We start from the raw sequence: 17262 nt of genomic DNA, 5'->3' as shown, positions 1-17262 counted from the left end.
GTCTCTACTAAAAATAGAAAAATTAGCTGGGCGTGGTGGGAGGGCGCCTGTAATTCCAGCCACTAGGGAGGTTGAGGCAGGAGAATAGCTTGAACTTGGGAGGCGGAGGTTGCAGTGAGCGGAGATGGCGCCACTGCACTCCAGCCTGGGTGACAGTGTGAGCCTCCGTCTCAATAAATAAATAAATACAGACCAAAACGTTTGACAAGCTAAAGTCTAAATCCGTGTCAGGTGAGGGGTGCCACAGCCGTGCTAACTTAGTCCACATATGTGTCTGCACCTAACCAAGAATTTCCCTCCATGAGGTAGGAGGGGTGAGGAATGAAGGGACTGTTTGGATTCCAAGACCTTTTGTTTGCTTGGAAGAAGCCGTTAAAGCCTCTAGCAAATAAAAAAAGACAGTGAACCTAAGTAAGCCCTTAAGTAACCGGAGTCATTGTCATTATTGTTACTTATCAGTAGTGTCATCCTCAGCTTCTGTTTTCCTTCCTCCACCATCTCTCCAACTAACAATAATGCTTTTAGTTTGAATTTCGTATTTAAAAAGATAAAAGTGATTTTGTAGTTCTTTATTACAATTACACAAATATCACGTGGTTATTTTTGCTGTAGGAAAAATAAAGAAAAGTAAAATGAAGGTGACATAGTTTGGCCATCTGTCCCCGCCCCAATCTCTTGTTGAATTGTAATCCTCAATGCGGGAGGTGGGGCCTGGTGGGAGACGATTGGATCATGGGGGCGGGTTTTTCATGAATGGTTTAGCACCATCCCCTTGGTGCTGTCTTCAGGATAGTGAGTTCTCTTGAGATGTGATTGTTTAAAACGGTGTGGCACCTCCCCCGTCACTCTCTCTCATTCCTGCTTTCGCCATGTGACGTGCCCGCTCCTCATTGCCTTATGCCAGGATTGGAAGCTTCCTGAGGCCTCCCTAAAATCAGATGCTGCTATGCTTCCTGTAAAACTTGTAGAATCGTGAGCCAGTTAAACCTCTTTCCTTTATAAATTACTTTTTCTCAGGTATTTCTTTTTTTTTTTCTTTTTGAGACAGAGTCTTGGTCTGTTACCCAGGCTATCTCGGCTCACTGCACCCTCCGCCTCCTGGGTTCAAATGATTCTCCTGCCTCAGCCTCCCCAGCAACTGGGACTACAGGCACGCACCACCTCACCTGGCTAATTTTTGTATTTTTAGTAGAGACGGGGTTTCACCATGTTGGCCAGGCTGGTCTCGAACTCCTGAACTCAGGTGATCCACCCGCCTTGGCCTCCCAAAGTGCAGGGATTTTAGGCATGAGCCACCGCGCCTGGCCAGGTATTTCTTCATAGCAATGCAAGAACAGTCTGACACAGAAGGCACTAAAAATTACCCATGCTCCACCACTTAGCTCAGAAATAGCTGTTAAGATTTTTATATTATCCACCCAACATATTTGTAATTATATTTTATAAGGATTTTTTACTACTCTTTCATTTATCATTATACTGTACACATTTCCACATCATTAAAATTTTTCATAATTATCAACAATAACATACTGTTTTTTAAATAACCTGTTTAAAATTGACAAAAAGTGTATATATTTATAGTATACAACATGATGTTTTGACATATGTATGCACTTTGGAGTGGTTAAATCAAGCTAATTACCATAAGCTTTTTCACATACTTATTTTTTTATGTGGTGAGAACACTTAAAATCTACTATCTTAGCAATTTTAAAGTATAAAATATATTGTTATTAACTATATTGGCCATGGTGTACAATAGATCTCTTGAACTTATTCCTTTTTTCTAACTGGTAACCATCATTTTCCTCTTTTTCTAAGAGTTCAACTTTTTTAGATTCCACAAGATCTGTTCCATAAGACAGTGAGAGTTCATGTGATATTTGTCCTTCTTTGTCTAACATACTGTTCTAATTAGAAAATCAGAATATTTTAATGGTAGAAAATACTAAATAGTATAGGACAAAGAAAAAAAATCACTCCTAATCTCATAATCTAGATTGGTGATAATTGCTGTTCACCTTTTGATATATTTCTTTCAATAATATTAATGCATATATATTTTTCACAAGATTAGGAATATATTACATATATAGTTCTCTTAATTTTTCAAATTTATTTAAAAATTATTTGAAAATTACAACAGATAGATTTCTTTTTTTTCCACTTAACATGATTATTTTCCCAGTCATTTCATGTTCTTCAAAAACCCCGACGATAGGAATAATTTTCTCTTTCCTGAAATCTCTCTTCTTGTGATTGGATCTGTTTGAGGTCTTGGGCGGAAAGGCCTGGATGAAGTCCTTGCAGACTCAGCATGGTCGTAAGCAGTATAATTTCAGAGGGCTGTCCCATGGGCTCACTCTGCAATCAGGCTGGATGAAGCAGAAATGATTTGATTGTCACTCCTTAATTAAAGGCTCTGATCATTGTTAAAATGCAACTTGCTCTCCAGAGATGCGACATTCTAAACAGCCCCCCATAGTTTATTGCTTTTCTGAACTGAGGTTTTCCTAAAAGAGGAAAGATTTCTTACCTTTTTGGTGATTCAAGCTGCATTAACTCATAATTCCTCATAGAGGAATTAAATACTATCAATTGTAATAACATTTACAATTTATTAAGCACTTATTATTATGTATTAGGCACGGCCAGGAGGACCTCTTACTTCATCTAACCTTCACAGCAACCCCACCCCATTTTATACAATCTCATGTTACCAACAATGAAACAGAGGCTCAGAGAGGTGAAAGGCCTCCCACAGTCATGACAAGTTGATCAAGATTTCAAACCTGGGTCTGACTCCAAAGGTCTGTTCCATCAGCCCTGCCACACATCTGCCCAAACCATTTGCTTAAAATCATATTTAATGCAAATGGAGTTTATGAATCAGGAACTAGGGCTTCCTACCTGAAATGGTACACATTAGAGGTGAAAGTGGTGGGCTGGCTCTGTTAGAAAAGGTCAAAGGGGCCAGGTACGGTGGCTCAAACCTGTAATCCCAGCATTTGAAGAGACGGAGGCAGGAGGATCACTTGAAGCCAAGAGTTTGAAGCCAGCCTGGGCAACACAGTGAGTCCTTATCTCTACCAAAAATTAACAAAATTAGCCAGGTGTGGTGGCATGCACCTGTAGTCCCAGCTACTCAGGATGCTGAGGCAGGAGGACCCACTAAGTCCAAGAGTTTGAGGCTGCCATGTGATCAGTGAGCTATGATCGTGCCACTGCTCTCCAGCCTGGGTGACACAGTGAGACCTTGTTTCTTAAAAAAAAAAAAAAGGTAAAAGTCTGCTCGAGGGATTTTTTTTTTCTTTTTTTACATCAAAGTACTAATTTTAAATATTTCCCAAAAGAATCAAGGAAAAGGTGACATTCATTAACTAAGTCACAGTTTAGGCTCAAATAATAACAGTAACTACATGCTAGATTATGTGTTAAGCATATAACATATATAAGACAGGTACAATTATCCCTAATTTCCAGGTGAGGGATCTGGGGCACAGCAGGGTTAACTTGCCTAATGGTGGCACACAGTAAGCATAGATTCAAATTCAGTCAGAAGCCAAGACCCCAAATTCTTCATTAGTCTATGACGCCTGCCCTCTTTCTTCCCTTCCCTCCTTTCCTTCCTTCCTTTTCTCCCCTCCCTGCTTCCTTCCTGTTTGTCTCTTTTTCGTCCTTTCTTTCTTTCCCTCCCTCTTCTGCCTTCCCCCCTTCCTTCACCCCTTCCTCTCCTCTCCTTTCTGTTCCTTTTTTTTTTTTTTTTGAGAGAGGGTCTCGTTTTGTCACCCAGGCTGGAGTGCAGTGGAGCAATCTCAGCTCACTACAGCCTCAACATCTCTGCTCAAGCGATCCTCCCATCTCAGCCTCCCAAAAGCTAGGACCACAGGCACCACCATGCCTGGATAATTTTTCTATTTTGTAGAGATGGGGTTTCACCATGTTGCCTAAGCTGGTCTTGAACTCCTCAGCTCAAGTGATCCACCCATCTCGGCCTCCCAGAGGCCTCTGTTCCTTTTTTCCTTCCTTCCTTCTCTCTCTTTCCTTTAGGGAAAACCCTGGGTTCAACTTCCAGTCAAGAGGCCTGGGTGTAATTAAAGAGTGTTTCTTGGGGGTAATGAGCAGGTGAAAGAAGGAAAAAAATATGTTGACTATTTGCTGGGTGTGAGCAGCAAGCTAAGAGCTTCTGCATGTCCTGTCTCATTTAATCCTATAAACATCCATTAAAACCAGGTATTATTATTACACCTACTTAAAATTGAGGAAACTGAGGTTCAAACAGGTGTCTTGCCCAAAGTCACAGCATTTTTAAAGGACAAAGCCAGGATAAACCAGGATCTGTTGACTTAAGTCTAATGCCAACTTGCATCTTGATTGCTATTTTCTCCCTTCCTTATGCTATGCTTTTCAGCATGGTAGAGAAATTGTTTCTTTTTTGAGGTGACATCTGCCAATCCCCTCCTCAAAAACTTCATAGTGGTAAAATCTTGGTAATTCCACCTGATTTTCAAAGTCTTTTACAATCTGCCCTTCTTTTATTTCATCAATGTTATTTCCCATCACTCCCTTTTCACAGTCTCTCCTCTTCTCTGGATGAAATTTCTATTATTGCTACCCACTACATTAATTTCTATTTCCACATCTTTTATTCTCTATTAATCAAGTTGTATATATCTTTCAATGCCCAACTTAAGCATCTCCTCATCCATTCTAGTCCTCAGGGAAGGCAGTATTTGATCACTCCACAGCCCTACTCAAAACCTTTCAGTGATAATCTTTTATATGCTGAACAAAACCAAGGCTTCTTCGCCTGGGATTCAAGTCAGCCATCCAGTTGCAAAGAAGTACTGAGAGTCAATTATGTGCTAAGCACTCTCTAGGTGCTGGGAGAGCTGTGGAGAACCAGACAGACTGGTTCCTACCCTTATGGTGGATGCACTAGACATTAAATAATTACAAATAATCAATTACATAATTACTAGTGTGAATCAAGTAATTACAGGGCCCTCTACAATCTGGTCTCAACCTATCTTTTCAGCTCTTTCTCATCCTTCTATTCCATCCAAATGGTCTCCTCTCCATGCTTTCCTACCTCTGTGGCTGTGCCTATTCCCACCCTCCTTTGCTGAACACACTCTTCCCTGCTCCGCCCCATTCCCCTCCAGGACCCGTTCTGGTTCTGCTTCCTCCATGCAACCCTGCCAGACAAGTTTAGTCTGAAAGATCTACCCTCATTTGAATTCCTAGCACTTATCCATTCAACAAATATTAACTGAATGACTTGTTGAAATGTTTGATGAATGATTCTTTATGAGATTCTAAACACACGCTGTGGTATTAAAGGTTTAAGTTGTGCAGGGAATTCGTTTTCCTGTTGAGAAGCATCAATGACTTTTCTCCTCTCTTCCCCTCTTCCCAGGGAGTGGGAAGGAATCCACGAAACTAAATAGTAGAACATACAAAATTATGGAGAAGCAAAATGACAATAAATTTACCCAATTACTCATAATCCGACTACTTAGAGACCCACACTGACATTTTTCTCTTTTTAGTACTTTTTTTCCTGTTTCTGTTTTGCTGTGTGTCTACAGTTTGTAAAACTCTTTTTCCCTCAAGTTAAAAAAAATTTTTTTTTGAGACAGGGTCTTGCTTTGTCACCCAGATTGGAGTGTGGTATAGCAAACACCGTTCACTAGAGCCTTGACCTCCTAGGCTCAAGCAATCTTCCTGCCTCAGCCTCTCAAATAGCTGGGACGACAGGCTTGCACCACCATGCCTGGCAGATTTTAAAATTTTTTGTAGAGATAGGGGTCTCACCATGTTGCTCAGGCTGGTCTCCTTCTTGGGCTCAAGTGATCCTCCTGCCTCAGCCTCCCAAACTGCTGAGATTTCAGGCGCGAGCCACCATACCCAGCCCTAAGTTAAAATTTTATCAAGACAATTATTTTCTTATGGCCTTTAGAAAAACACAATATACCTCCATCCCCACTCCCTTGCTCTCTTCTGCTTGAGGGTGGAATGGTTTTGTCTAAAACAAAACCTAGAGAATTTACTCAGACTCATCCATATCTTTTCCAGTTCATGGATCCTATGTATAATAAGAATCTGAGCATTGTTTTAGGTCTTTACTTAAACAGAAACCCTTTCTCAAGACCTACTCTGGATGCTTTTTAGAACAAGCCTCATCTCTCTTCTTCAAGACCTCAAATGTGTGCTATGACTATACAGTGTAGTTATATTGATGAGCAAACCACAGGATGTCCAAACTATGAGGACACAGGATATCTTCCAGTTCACTCCCCTCGCTTTAAGCGTACAGTGTTAGGACACCTGCCCAAAGTCATGCAGCTGCCTAGTTATCTTTCCAAATTGCTCCATGTCTTTAGTTTGTGTAATAATAAACCCCAAACTAAAATTCAACAAAAGCGCTCACCCATGCTAAATAAATCATGTCTATTCCTACCACTGAAGGGGAAAAGGTAACAAAGTTTGGTAGAGATTGGGCTAGATCCTTCAGCACTGGCTTATTTAGAAATTTCAGAGGACTAGGTGAGGTGGCTAAGGCCTGTAATCCTAGCACTCTGGGAGGCCAAGGCAGGTGGATGACTTGAGCTCAGAGTTCAAGACAAGCCTGTACTCCCAGCTACTCGGGAGGGTGAGGTGGGAGGATGGCTTGAGCCTAGGATGTTGAGGCTGCAGTGAGCCGACTCTGGCCTGGACAACAAACTGAGACCCTGGAAGGAAAGAAAAGAAAAGAAAGGAAAAGAAAAGAAAAGAGAAAAAGATCAGAGAACCTTTCTTACTGGAAGTCAACGTTGCCATGATAGGATTAAAGCAAGAAGAAACATTATGGGCCTGCTATCTCGTTCTTAATGTTCAAAACGCAGGGTATAGCAAAGCATATAGGAAGAGGTCGTCCTCACTCATGAACTCAGCATCGGCTTCTACGTTTATTCTGCTTTGGTTCTTCTTAATCTGACCTCTATAGACTTCGCCACGATCCAAGGTGTAGTTCTAACAGGCAAAAGAAGCCTAAGGATTGTCGAAAAGTTGGCTTCCTTCATACAGACCAAGCCCAATTCATGGCAGCGTTCCCAGCCCCAGTTTGAAGCTCAGTTAGGTGGTCTCTTGCCTTTCTGAATTCTGAAAAAAGAGTGGTATCGGAATCTCTTCTTACCGGAACCCAGGAGAGGGCGAGCTGTGGTGCAGTCCTCATAAAGGGGAGAACTGTAGTTTTCAGAGTTCTAATGAACATCCCAATGGGCCTAAAAGGCTTCAGTAAGAGATGAAAGGTTCCGGGTGAGAGTGGGCGTGGGCGAAGCTGATCCCTCTAGGTTGGACTAAGGCAGAGCCAGATCCAAGAGGGAGAATCCAACTGTGAAAGGGATCTGGGGAAGAAAGAGCTCTATTGGGGGTGCAGCCGGATGAAGAACACCAGTGCTGCTCAGTGCAGCCCCTACCCATCCATGGCAAACAAAGGCAGTGGCCTCCCTTCCAGCCTTTTAGTTTGAATGAAGGCTCAGTATTACCTTTTAGGATCCACCCTTCCCTCCTCACGCACCCAATGAGGCCGGAGCCTCTTCCTGCCAGGAGGTGCTGAACTCTCCCAGGAAACGGACAGGTGCCGCGAGCCAATGGTGGGAGCTGCGGCGGGCCAGTGGGCGGGAAGAGTGGGTCGACCTGGGTTTGAGAATGAGAGAGCCCGCAACGGGGGAGGCCACGGTGCGTCGGCGGCGCACGGGGTGAGAGGGACCTGCGAGGCGGCCAGCTAGGCTGCCCCAACCACGGCGGAGGAACCGGGGACTGGCCGGCCGCAGCCAATGGGAAGGCGGCGGGCGCGGGGCGGGGCGGGGCGGGCGCGGGGCGGGGCGGGGCGGGGCGGGCGCGGGGCGGGGCGGGGCGGGCGTGGGGCGGGGCCCCCTCGGGTCCGCAGGGCTGGGGCGGAGCCAGGCCCGCGTCAGGTGGTCCCGGCGAGCCGGCGGTACGGGGGGCGGGGCACGGCACGGCGCGGAGAGGAGAGCGGCGGCCGGCGGGCAGCGGCGGGCACTGGCTGCGCGAGCAGGTACCGGCGGCAGAGGTGCCAAGGCCGCCCCCGGGGGGGCGAGCGGGCAGGCGGGGACTCGGCCCGCTGCGCCCCTAGGCTGCGCGGAGCGCTTGCGCTCGGCGCTCTTCTCGTACCGCGGTAACAGCGCCGGCGAGCCGGCTTTCCCAGCCCTGCCAGCCCGGGCCGTACCTGCGGCCGCCGTCGTGGGGGGGGGTTCCTCCCAGCTCTGCGGAGGCGCATGAACAATAGGCGGCGGCGGCTCCTGCGGGCGGCGGCGGCCCCGCACCCTATGGATCGGCCGCTCCATGGAGCCCTCCAGAGCGCTTCTCGGCTGCCTAGCGAGCGCCGCCGCTGCCGCCCCGCCGGGGGAGGATGGAGCAGGGGCCGGGGCCGAGGAGGAGGAGGAGGAGGAGGAGGAGGCGGCGGCGGCGGCAGGCCCTGGGGAGCTGGGCTGCGACGCGCCGCTGCCCTACTGGACGGCCGTGTTCGAGTACGAGGCGGCGGGCGAGGACGAGCTGACCCTGCGGCTGGGCGACGTGGTGGAGGTGCTGTCCAAGGACTCGCAGGTGTCCGGCGACGAGGGCTGGTGGACCGGGCAGCTGAACCAGCGGGTGGGCATCTTCCCCAGCAACTACGTGACCCCGCGCAGCGCCTTCTCCAGCCGCTGCCAGCCCGGCGGCGAGGACCCCAGTTGCTACCCGCCCATTCAGTGTAAGGCGAAGGCGGGGCCCGGGAGCCGGGCGGGGAGGGGAAATGTCGGAGGCCTGAGGGGCGGTCGGGGAATGGGGGAGCCCTGCGCCAGGGCTGGGATGAGGGCGGGGGGTGGGGAGGACGATTGACCTGGGTGTGGGTGGCGCGCGCTTGGGCTGCCCGGGCTTCGCTTGGTGCGCTGGATAAGCTCGAGACGCCTCAGGCCCTGCCCGCACTTCAGACGCTTGGGCTTCTTCACCTTCATTTGGCCGCCTCAGCAGTGGCTCCCGATTTCCACATCCTGAAGTCCCAGCCTGAGAATTTGCCAGTTTCCCAGTCCCTTCTCTTACCCACCCCCCCCGCCGCCCCCCCATTCCCAATCTGGAAGTGTTTATGGCAAGCTGGTGGTTAGTGTCCTAGCCTTAGTCCCCAAATCAGGGACCTTGCCACCACCTCTTCTAATGCCTGTCCCCGCCTCTTAAAGGCGTTTGCTTTCAAAGAGATGGAGGTGTCTCCGCAGGTCTGGGCTGGCTCACAAGTCCCGGAAGCATGTGTGAACTCAAGGCTCAGGTGCTTGTAAAATGTCGGGTTGATTTCTTGGATCCTATTTCTTATATCTCAGAAGTTGTACCTTTAGGAGTCTCACTGATTAATGTGCTAAGAGGGATGTGTGTGTTGAGAATGGGGGTGGGACAAGTGATGATTAGAGAGGAAAAAGTATGTCGTTCCCCCATGGGAGATCAGGATTGCAAGCTACAGTGGCTGCATCCCAGTCCTTTGACAGTGAGGCTGTTTGGGAAATACATTTTCTTCTTTCTTCTCATCCTAGATCCTTGCCTATATTTGGAACTGGTCAAATCTCAGGGGGACCATGCTCAGGGGTCCCTCCCAGGGCCTTTCTCCCAGTGTCCTGGTTTCCGTCAATTTTCCAGGAGCCCCATATTTCATACCCTATAATGAAATCTTTTTTTTCCCAAGGGAGTTAAATTGCCATCACAGTCCCTTAATCATACTAGTTTATTTCAGAAAAAACACGTAAATATCTCTTTAGTGCAGTTTACACTATTTTGTATTTGAGAGTTTCCATAATCTCTTATCTGTTAAAAAGGTATTGTTAATATGTATTAATTACTGTTTATTCCTTATTTTGTATAGTTTCATCTTAGTTGACTTTTTAAAACGTCATTAGCAAGGACCAACTTTAAATATTTAGTTTTAAGATTTCCTTTGTAACAGTTACGTTTTTGGCTCTGTAACTTATTTTTTACCCCAGCAATTGTGTTACTTTAATCTTGAGTTTTTTTGTTTTTTTGTTTTTTTGAGACAGAATCTTGTTGTCTCCCAGGTTTGGAGTTCAGTGGTGCAATCTCAGCTCACTGCAACCTCTGCCTCCCGGGTTCAAGCAATTCTCCTGCCTCAGCCTCTTGAGTAGCTGGGATTACAGGCGCCTGCCACCATGCCTGGCTAATTTTTGCATTTTTAGTAGAGATGAGGTTCACCATATTGGCCAAACTGGTCTCGAACTCCTGACCTCAAGTGATCCGCACGCCTCAGCCTCCCAAAGTGTTGGATTACAGGTGTGAGCCACCGTGTCTGGCCTATCTTAAGATGTTTTTTAAAAACTAGCACATAATATCAAAATCATAGCCTCTTCGCTTGTTTTTCTGCTCTTCTTTTTCTGTTGGTGTTCTGACTATCAAATCGATGTTCAAATCTTTAGGTTCCCCCTCTCCCTCTCATTCAGTTTAAAACTTCGTTTTTCTTCATTTTGATCTTTAAAATGCCTGGAGGTAGCAAATTACTTTAAATTGTTTCCAGATACTACATCTTTTTGGGACTGGTTTGGTAGCCTTAAGGCTAAGCATCCTGGCATAGTGTTTTGAAAGTGTTGAAAACACTTCAAATATAGTGGAAGAAATATGAATAGCCTGGCATGTTAGAAAACATAGTGTCATTTTAAACATTAGTCAGATTTTGATTCTGTGGGTGAAGTTTTGTGATTTTGTTTTCAGGGACAGCTAATGTCAAAGTAGAAGAGCTAGGTAAGGTTCGTGATCAGGAACTCAGTTTCTTTAATATCCTGTGCTCTGGCTGCTAGAGCAGTCAAGAGTCAGTATGACTTAGGCTGAAAAACTGTCCACAGAGCTAGGCATGGCAACAGTGTGCTACTTCTTCATTTGGTGACCAGGACTTACCTTCATTGTCATACAAGTTATCTTGGATAGAGTGGATTCCTAAATCTGGAATCCAGATGTTGAGAAAATAGGAAGTAACTTGTTCTAATGGAAAGAATTGACTTGAAGAATATGGCATTTGGAAGACCTGACACGTTCTTTTATTTGGCCTCACTAGGAGTTCTGATCTTGACTAGAATTAATTTTTGATAATTCAGAAAATTTAGTTTCAGTCAAAAACTAATTATTGAGTACCTAGTGAGTGATAGATACTGTACACTGTGTTAAGTACCAGGGCATAAAGAAGTGGTAAGATCAGAAGGTGCTTATAAGTTACATGAGGGAGATTAACGATGTAAATATAAAACTTCAGTGCAGTGCCTTGGTTCATCAGAGGGTGAACATGGGCTGTCATTGACATCTATGTGCTCTACCAGATCAGTTCGTGTCACTCAGAAAGTGAAGACGATTGACAAACCTTGTCTCCGAAGACTTGGAATGAAATTGAGCCACTGACACTTCATCACCAGAGTTACCCTTTTGAACTTCCCCTCTGAGCATGTGTTGTGACATTGCGTTCTGGACCATGAATAGAAAACATTAAGTCAAGCAATACAGCTTTAGTTTCATATTATTGCTTCTTAAAGTGAAAATTTAGCTTCAAACTTTATTTAAAAGCTTTTTTTGTTTTTTTAATTTTTAGAGACAGGGTTTCAGTCTGTCACCCAGGCTGAAGTGCAGTGGCATAATCATAGCTCACTGCAACCTTGAACTCCTGGGCTCAAGAGGTCCTCCCACCCCAGCCTCCCAAAGAAGCTGGGACCAGAGGCGCACGCCACCATGCCCAGCCAATTATTTTTATTTACTTTTTTAATAGAGGTGAGGTGTTGCTTTGTTGCCCAGGCTGGTTTCAAACTCTTGGCTTCAATCATTCCTCCCACCTCAGCCTCCCAAAGTGTTGGGATTATAGGCATAAGCCACTGTATCTGACCTCAAACTTTATTCAAAACAGAAGGGGAAATTACTAAATATTATGACAAAGAAAACATATAAAAATGATATTATAAATCATTTTACATTTATTTAGTGCTTTAATCCTCTCCATTGTAGGTACTTGTTAGAGTTTAGCTGTCTATGGATGACAAATATAAATAACCCAGGAGCTCACCCATCGTCTTTATTTTAGTGAAAGATGAAAAATGTACAGTTCCAAACTCATCTTGGGAGATGCAATCCTAGGTATTATGTGAAAGTTTCTCTTACAAGAGAGTTGTTTCAGTTTTCAAACAGGGCATACATTAAGGTTATTAATTTATGCTTTTTATTATCTACATCCACTAGAAATAGAAGGACATATTTTCAGATGTACCTAAGATTTTTAAGTGAGTGAAGTATATACCATTCACTTACTCAAAACCCACCAAAATGTGCCTAAACATTCAGTTTCCAAGCATACAATTGAGAGGGAATAACATCTTGACTTTAAAAATGGAAGAACTAAGGATTTATTCCTGATATTCCTGGAAATATCCTTCCACAGAAACTGAAAAATGTGCTGAATGCAGCTTGACCTGATTCTTACTTAAAACCAGGTCTTGACTGGAGCAGGGAAGGGAAGGAGAGCCCCACATACTCTGCTGCAGCTGAAGGTCTAGTTCCTTCGTTCCTATCCAAAGGGACTGAGCAGGGAAGGAAAAAGAAGGTCCTTCCTCCCTCCCTTCTTCCTGGGTTCTGTCTTTTATCTGTTTGAAAGTTGTGTTCTATACTTTTCTTGGAGTCAGGTCATAATATTTTCCTAACTAAATAGCAAGAACCTGAGATTTTTATGTTCTACCCAAAGAGAGGTTATTGCTTTCCCTTCCCTGCAGAGGTTTTTAGAGGAGCTGTCCTTTCAGCACCCTAGTACTGAATCATATCTTTTAAACCTCCCTGCATTTATTTTTTCAATCCCTACTGCATTTAAATAAATATTTAACACCTACTGTGTGTTTACAACTATGCTTAAGACTAGAGGAAAGAAGGGAGGGTACAAGAGAAAGTACAATAGTTAAAATTCCCTTAAGGAGAATTCAGATACTCAGTTGAGGAAATAAGAAAACAGATACAAATTTGTTAAGTAATCATCTTTTCATATGTGTAAAAGCTGCTAGAAAAACATGAACGTTCCTTCCCTCCATGACCAGGAAGACTCTTAACATGTATTTCTCCAAGAGAGTTTCTAATCTTTCTTTATAACATAGGCATATTTTTCTCATTCATATAGATGACATCAGGCACAAATTAGTAATCAGTCAGGATTCATTTTGGGGCTCAGAAACTCTCAAGCTATTTTGAGCAAGAAAGAGATTTAGCACAGGAAATTCTGTGCTTGCAGAATTGTTGAAAGGGCTGAGAGAAGAGGCTCTCAGCTGGACCTATGTGAACAACTCCCAGAACATAGCAGAACTGGCCCACCAGGTCAGCTGCTACTTCTCTAATTGGGAACATACAGAATCAGGAGCTGCCATTGAAGCTGTTGGCTTCAAAAACACCCTGTTGTGTCTGCAGCCCAGAGATTAGGCAACCACTTGGCTATGAAACATTCCTCTCCACATCTACAGACTTAGTGATTGGACACCAACATGCTGTTGCAAAAAATCCCCGCAGCAAGAACATGGACTTCATCTCACTTCTGCCTTTCAAATATTGTGCATCTAATTGGCAGAACTTAATTTGCATTCAGAACTTTAGCTGTAAAGGAGTCTGGGAAATGTACTTTTTAGCTTCCTAGCCTCTGTAGTACTGAAATTTATGCTAGAAGGATTTTGGAATGGATGCCGATTGCTAGTCTACAATATTCTGCTATGACATTCATTCTTCAGGGAGATTGCTGGATAAGGTGATAACTTCTTTAAACAGTTGGAATTTTGGGGTCAGGATGGGCTATACTTTTTGTATATCTAAAGACTATCCACCTAACTTATCCACCTAAGAGTTTCCTTTGTACAGACTGCCAGTTGCATTACAAAATACAGATGGGCTAGCCCCAGATGGGATAGAGGTGCTATAATTAAGCAAGAACAGATTTTTTAGCACCACCAGCATCTGAGTGGAGAACAGAGGCGTTACAGGGCTGGCTGAGTAAGGAAGGGAATAGTCAGCAGTGGCAGTTCCTCTTTTGGTCTTGCCAAAAGTTCAGAAATGTATCTTTGTTTTCTTAGTTTTTTTTTTTAGTAAAGTGTGATTATTTTCTGTATTTGTTTCAGAAGGTCCAGTTCCAGTTCCGTTTTTTTTTTTTTTTTTTTTAAGATCTGAATTTGGTTTATTTCCTACTGAGATAGTGTGTTAGTCCGTTGTTGCATTGCTGTGAAGGAATACCTGAGGCTGGGTAATTTATAAAGAAAAAAAGGTTAATTGGGTCACGGTTCTGCAGCCTGTACGGGAAGCATGGCACCAGCATCTGCTTGGCTCTGGTGAGGCCTCAGGGAGCTTTTATTCATGGCGGAAGGTGAAGTGGGAGCAAGCATGTCACGTGGTGGGAGCCAGGAGCAAGAGAGAAAAACCAGATAGATGTCACACTCTTTTAAACAACCAAATCTTGTGTGAATTCGAGCAAGAACTCACTCATTACTGTGAGGAGGGTGCCAAGCCATTCATGGGGGATCGGCCCTCATGACCCAAATACCTCCTACCAGGCCCCACCACCAGCACTGGGGCTTACATTTCAACATGAAAATCAGAGGGGGCAAATATCCAAACCATATCAAGTAGATTTTTTTTCCATTTTATTTCAAGGATCTCTTGGTCACCTACAAAATGTTTGGCATGGCAAGTGCAGTGGTGAATAGGGCATACAGAATCTCTGCCCTTGTGGGTCTCATAGTCTGGCCTGGACAATAGGCATTGAACAAGTAATTAAGTAATTATAACCTTGATGCCTCTTGTGGAATGGAAACTGCCATGGAAGTGTTTGATAGGGGCCTGACCTCGTTTGGTCTTGGGGATGGAGAAGACCAAATCAGTTTCACTATGAAACTGATATTTAAGACCTGAGGCATGAGTATGAATCAGCCAGGTAAAGACAAAAGAAAAAAGAAGATAGAGAACAGGGTTTCATGTGAGAAACAAAACACACTTTGCTCATATAGCACTTAGCACCATATGTAGCTCGATTTATAATCACTGGCAGCTATTATTATCTACCAATGAAAGCCTTTCCACACACAACAAAATATATAATCAAGTACCTTAGGTTCAAACTCTGGATTTGGGAAGGAGAATGATTGGTTGGGATACTGGGTAGGATACTGGGACCATCAGGGCTTGAACTGAGGCACAGATGACTGCTGGAGTAAGATATCTCTTATGAGGCTCCTTTCCCATGTTTTAGTTTCCAGGTCCAGGTAGAACCAAGTTCTGAAAGTCTCCCAAATTGACTGCGTACTCCCTATATTCACTGCTGCTGAGGCTCGGACCTCTGAGCTGCAAGGCCTCCTTAGAGGGTCCTTTTGCTGTTGGGTCTGTGTCCTCCAGGTTAGTTTCCAGTGGCTGCCAGAGTTGATTTCCTTTCTAAATTACAGGTCTAACAACATTCCTTTTCTGAAAGATACCTGACTCCTCTTGTTTACAGTGTGATGTTCAAGCCCCTCAGAATGGCTTTAAAGACATTTCCTGGCCTGCTTACCCTCAACAAGGCTTTGAGCCTCGTCTCCAATCCTGATGCACATGACCTGGCCACAACAGACTCCCTGGAGGTCCTAATATACCATATACTTCCTACTCCATGTTCTTGGCTCCTGTCCTTCCCTCCGCCTGATTGTCCTTCCCTGCCCTGATTTCCTTCATCGCCTGAGATCTCTCCCACTCACTCTTTAGGGCCCATTTCAAATGTTGCCTTCCCTGAGAATCCTTTCCCCACTCACCCCCTTAGTGCTCTGTGCTGCTGTGGGAGCTAGTGATTTTCCTAAGCCTCTAATCATACTTCTGCAGAAGCTCTTCTCATCCTATGGTTTGGTTGTTGGGTGGCTGCCTTGGCACTGAGTTGGGTGCTTCTCACCACTGAGCACACAGTAAAGCTGAGTAAGTCTCAAAGAAAGGATCTCGGCCAGGTGCAGTGGCTCATGCCTGTAATCCTAGCACTTTGGGAGGCTGAGGCGGGAGGATTGCTTGAGCTCAGGCATTCAAGACCAGCCTGGGCAACATGGCAAAACCCCATCTCTATATTTAAATGTATTTTAAAGGAAGAAAGAAAAAAAAAAAGGACCTCTCCCGTATTCCCTTTAGTTACAATAGTTGGTTTTGGTACAGGATTCTGCATGATTTTCCCGGTGGGATTTTTTTTCATGAATGTTTATAGAATGCCTACCGTGTGCTGACTGTCACTAAGGAAAATGCAAAGGAAAATAAATTAATTGCAGTTCCTGCCCTTATGGAATTTGCTTTATAATGGGGAGAGAGAAAGGCCCAGTAAACAGACAACTTGCCGTGTTTACCCACTCAGGTAAATGAAAGGTTAAATACGATGTTTTCAAGATGTTTTTGACTTGCTTCTTTTTTTCTTCCCTTTCTCAGTGTTAGAAATTGATTTTGCGGAGCTAACCTTGGAAGAGATTATTGGCATCGGGGGCTTTGGGAAGGTCTATCGTGCTTTCTGGATAGGGGATGAGGTTGCTGTGAAAGCAGCTCGCCACGACCCCGATGAGGACATCAGCCAGACCATAGAGAATGTTCGCCAAGAGGCCAAGCTCTTCGCCATGCTGAAGCACCCCAACATCATTGCCCTAAGAGGGGTATGTCTGAAGGAGCCCAACCTCTGCTTGGTCATGGAGTTTGCTCGTGGAGGACCTTTGAATAGAGTGTTATCTGGGAAAAGGATTCCCCCAGACATCCTGGTGAATTGGGCTGTGCAGATTGCCAGAGGGATGAACTACTTACATGATGAGGCAATTGTTCCCATCATCCACCGTGACCTTAAGTCCAGCAACAGTGAGTATGAAGAGATGGGGCTGGAGGGGCTCAGAGCAGTTGCAGATGCATCCCACGACATCAGTAGGAGTGGACTTCTAATGGAACCTTAGAGGGCAGTGAAACTCCTTGCTTAAACACATTCCATCCTTGAATGGAGATGTAGGAGGTGAGATGAGTGCCAAGAAAGATTGGTTTAGGAAGAGAGGAATGAGGTGCCTGAGGAGTTTGGGATAATTTTGAGCTTTTTTTTTTAGCAGTCTAGAGTGGCCTTGCCTACTATTTTTCCATATATCAGAATGTGTAATTCTGATATGCTGTGCACAAAACTTGTGGGAAGTGTGAATATTATCACAAAAGGGATTTTCCTCTTTGTGGAACAAGAGGTAGAGCAAGCCTTTATTATCT

General features: G+C 44.6%; 1 protein-coding gene and 1 long non-coding RNA gene across 5 annotated transcripts in view; one reads left to right on the top strand and one right to left on the bottom strand.

The window, feature by feature from the left end:
• Nucleotides 1-1433: 1433 nt before the first annotated feature.
• LOC129012871 (uncharacterized) lies at nt 1434-7778 on the bottom strand. Of its 2 annotated transcripts, none has more exons than XR_008493731.2 (3): nt 7533-7778; nt 7181-7391; nt 1434-2378 (listed from the first exon to the last, which is right to left on the bottom strand). It is a non-coding gene; the product is annotated as an uncharacterized LOC129012871 (long non-coding RNA). The 2 variants fall into 2 exon arrangements; XR_008493730.2 differs by having other exon boundaries at nt 7565-7778.
• A 191-nt stretch (nt 7779-7969) lies between these two features.
• Nucleotides 7970-17262, top strand: part of MAP3K9 (mitogen-activated protein kinase kinase kinase 9) — an 86522-nt gene continuing 77229 nt past the window's right edge. For all 3 annotated transcript variants that reach the window (XM_054449025.2, XM_054449024.2, XM_054449023.2), the window contains exons 1-2: nt 7970-8758; nt 16462-16875. In XM_054449025.2, the coding sequence (XP_054305000.2) occupies nt 8353-8758; nt 16462-16875 (820 nt within the window). In that variant the 5' untranslated portion in view covers nt 7970-8352. The remainder of the gene's footprint in view (nt 8759-16461; nt 16876-17262) is intronic.

This window comes from Pongo pygmaeus, chromosome 15, assembly GCF_028885625.2.
Source record: "Pongo pygmaeus isolate AG05252 chromosome 15, NHGRI_mPonPyg2-v2.0_pri, whole genome shotgun sequence".
In the NCBI taxonomy this organism is placed as follows: Eukaryota; Metazoa; Chordata; class Mammalia; order Primates; family Hominidae; genus Pongo; species Pongo pygmaeus.
Note: the sequence above shows the minus strand (reverse complement) of the source record. Positions and strands in the feature narration are given on the sequence as shown.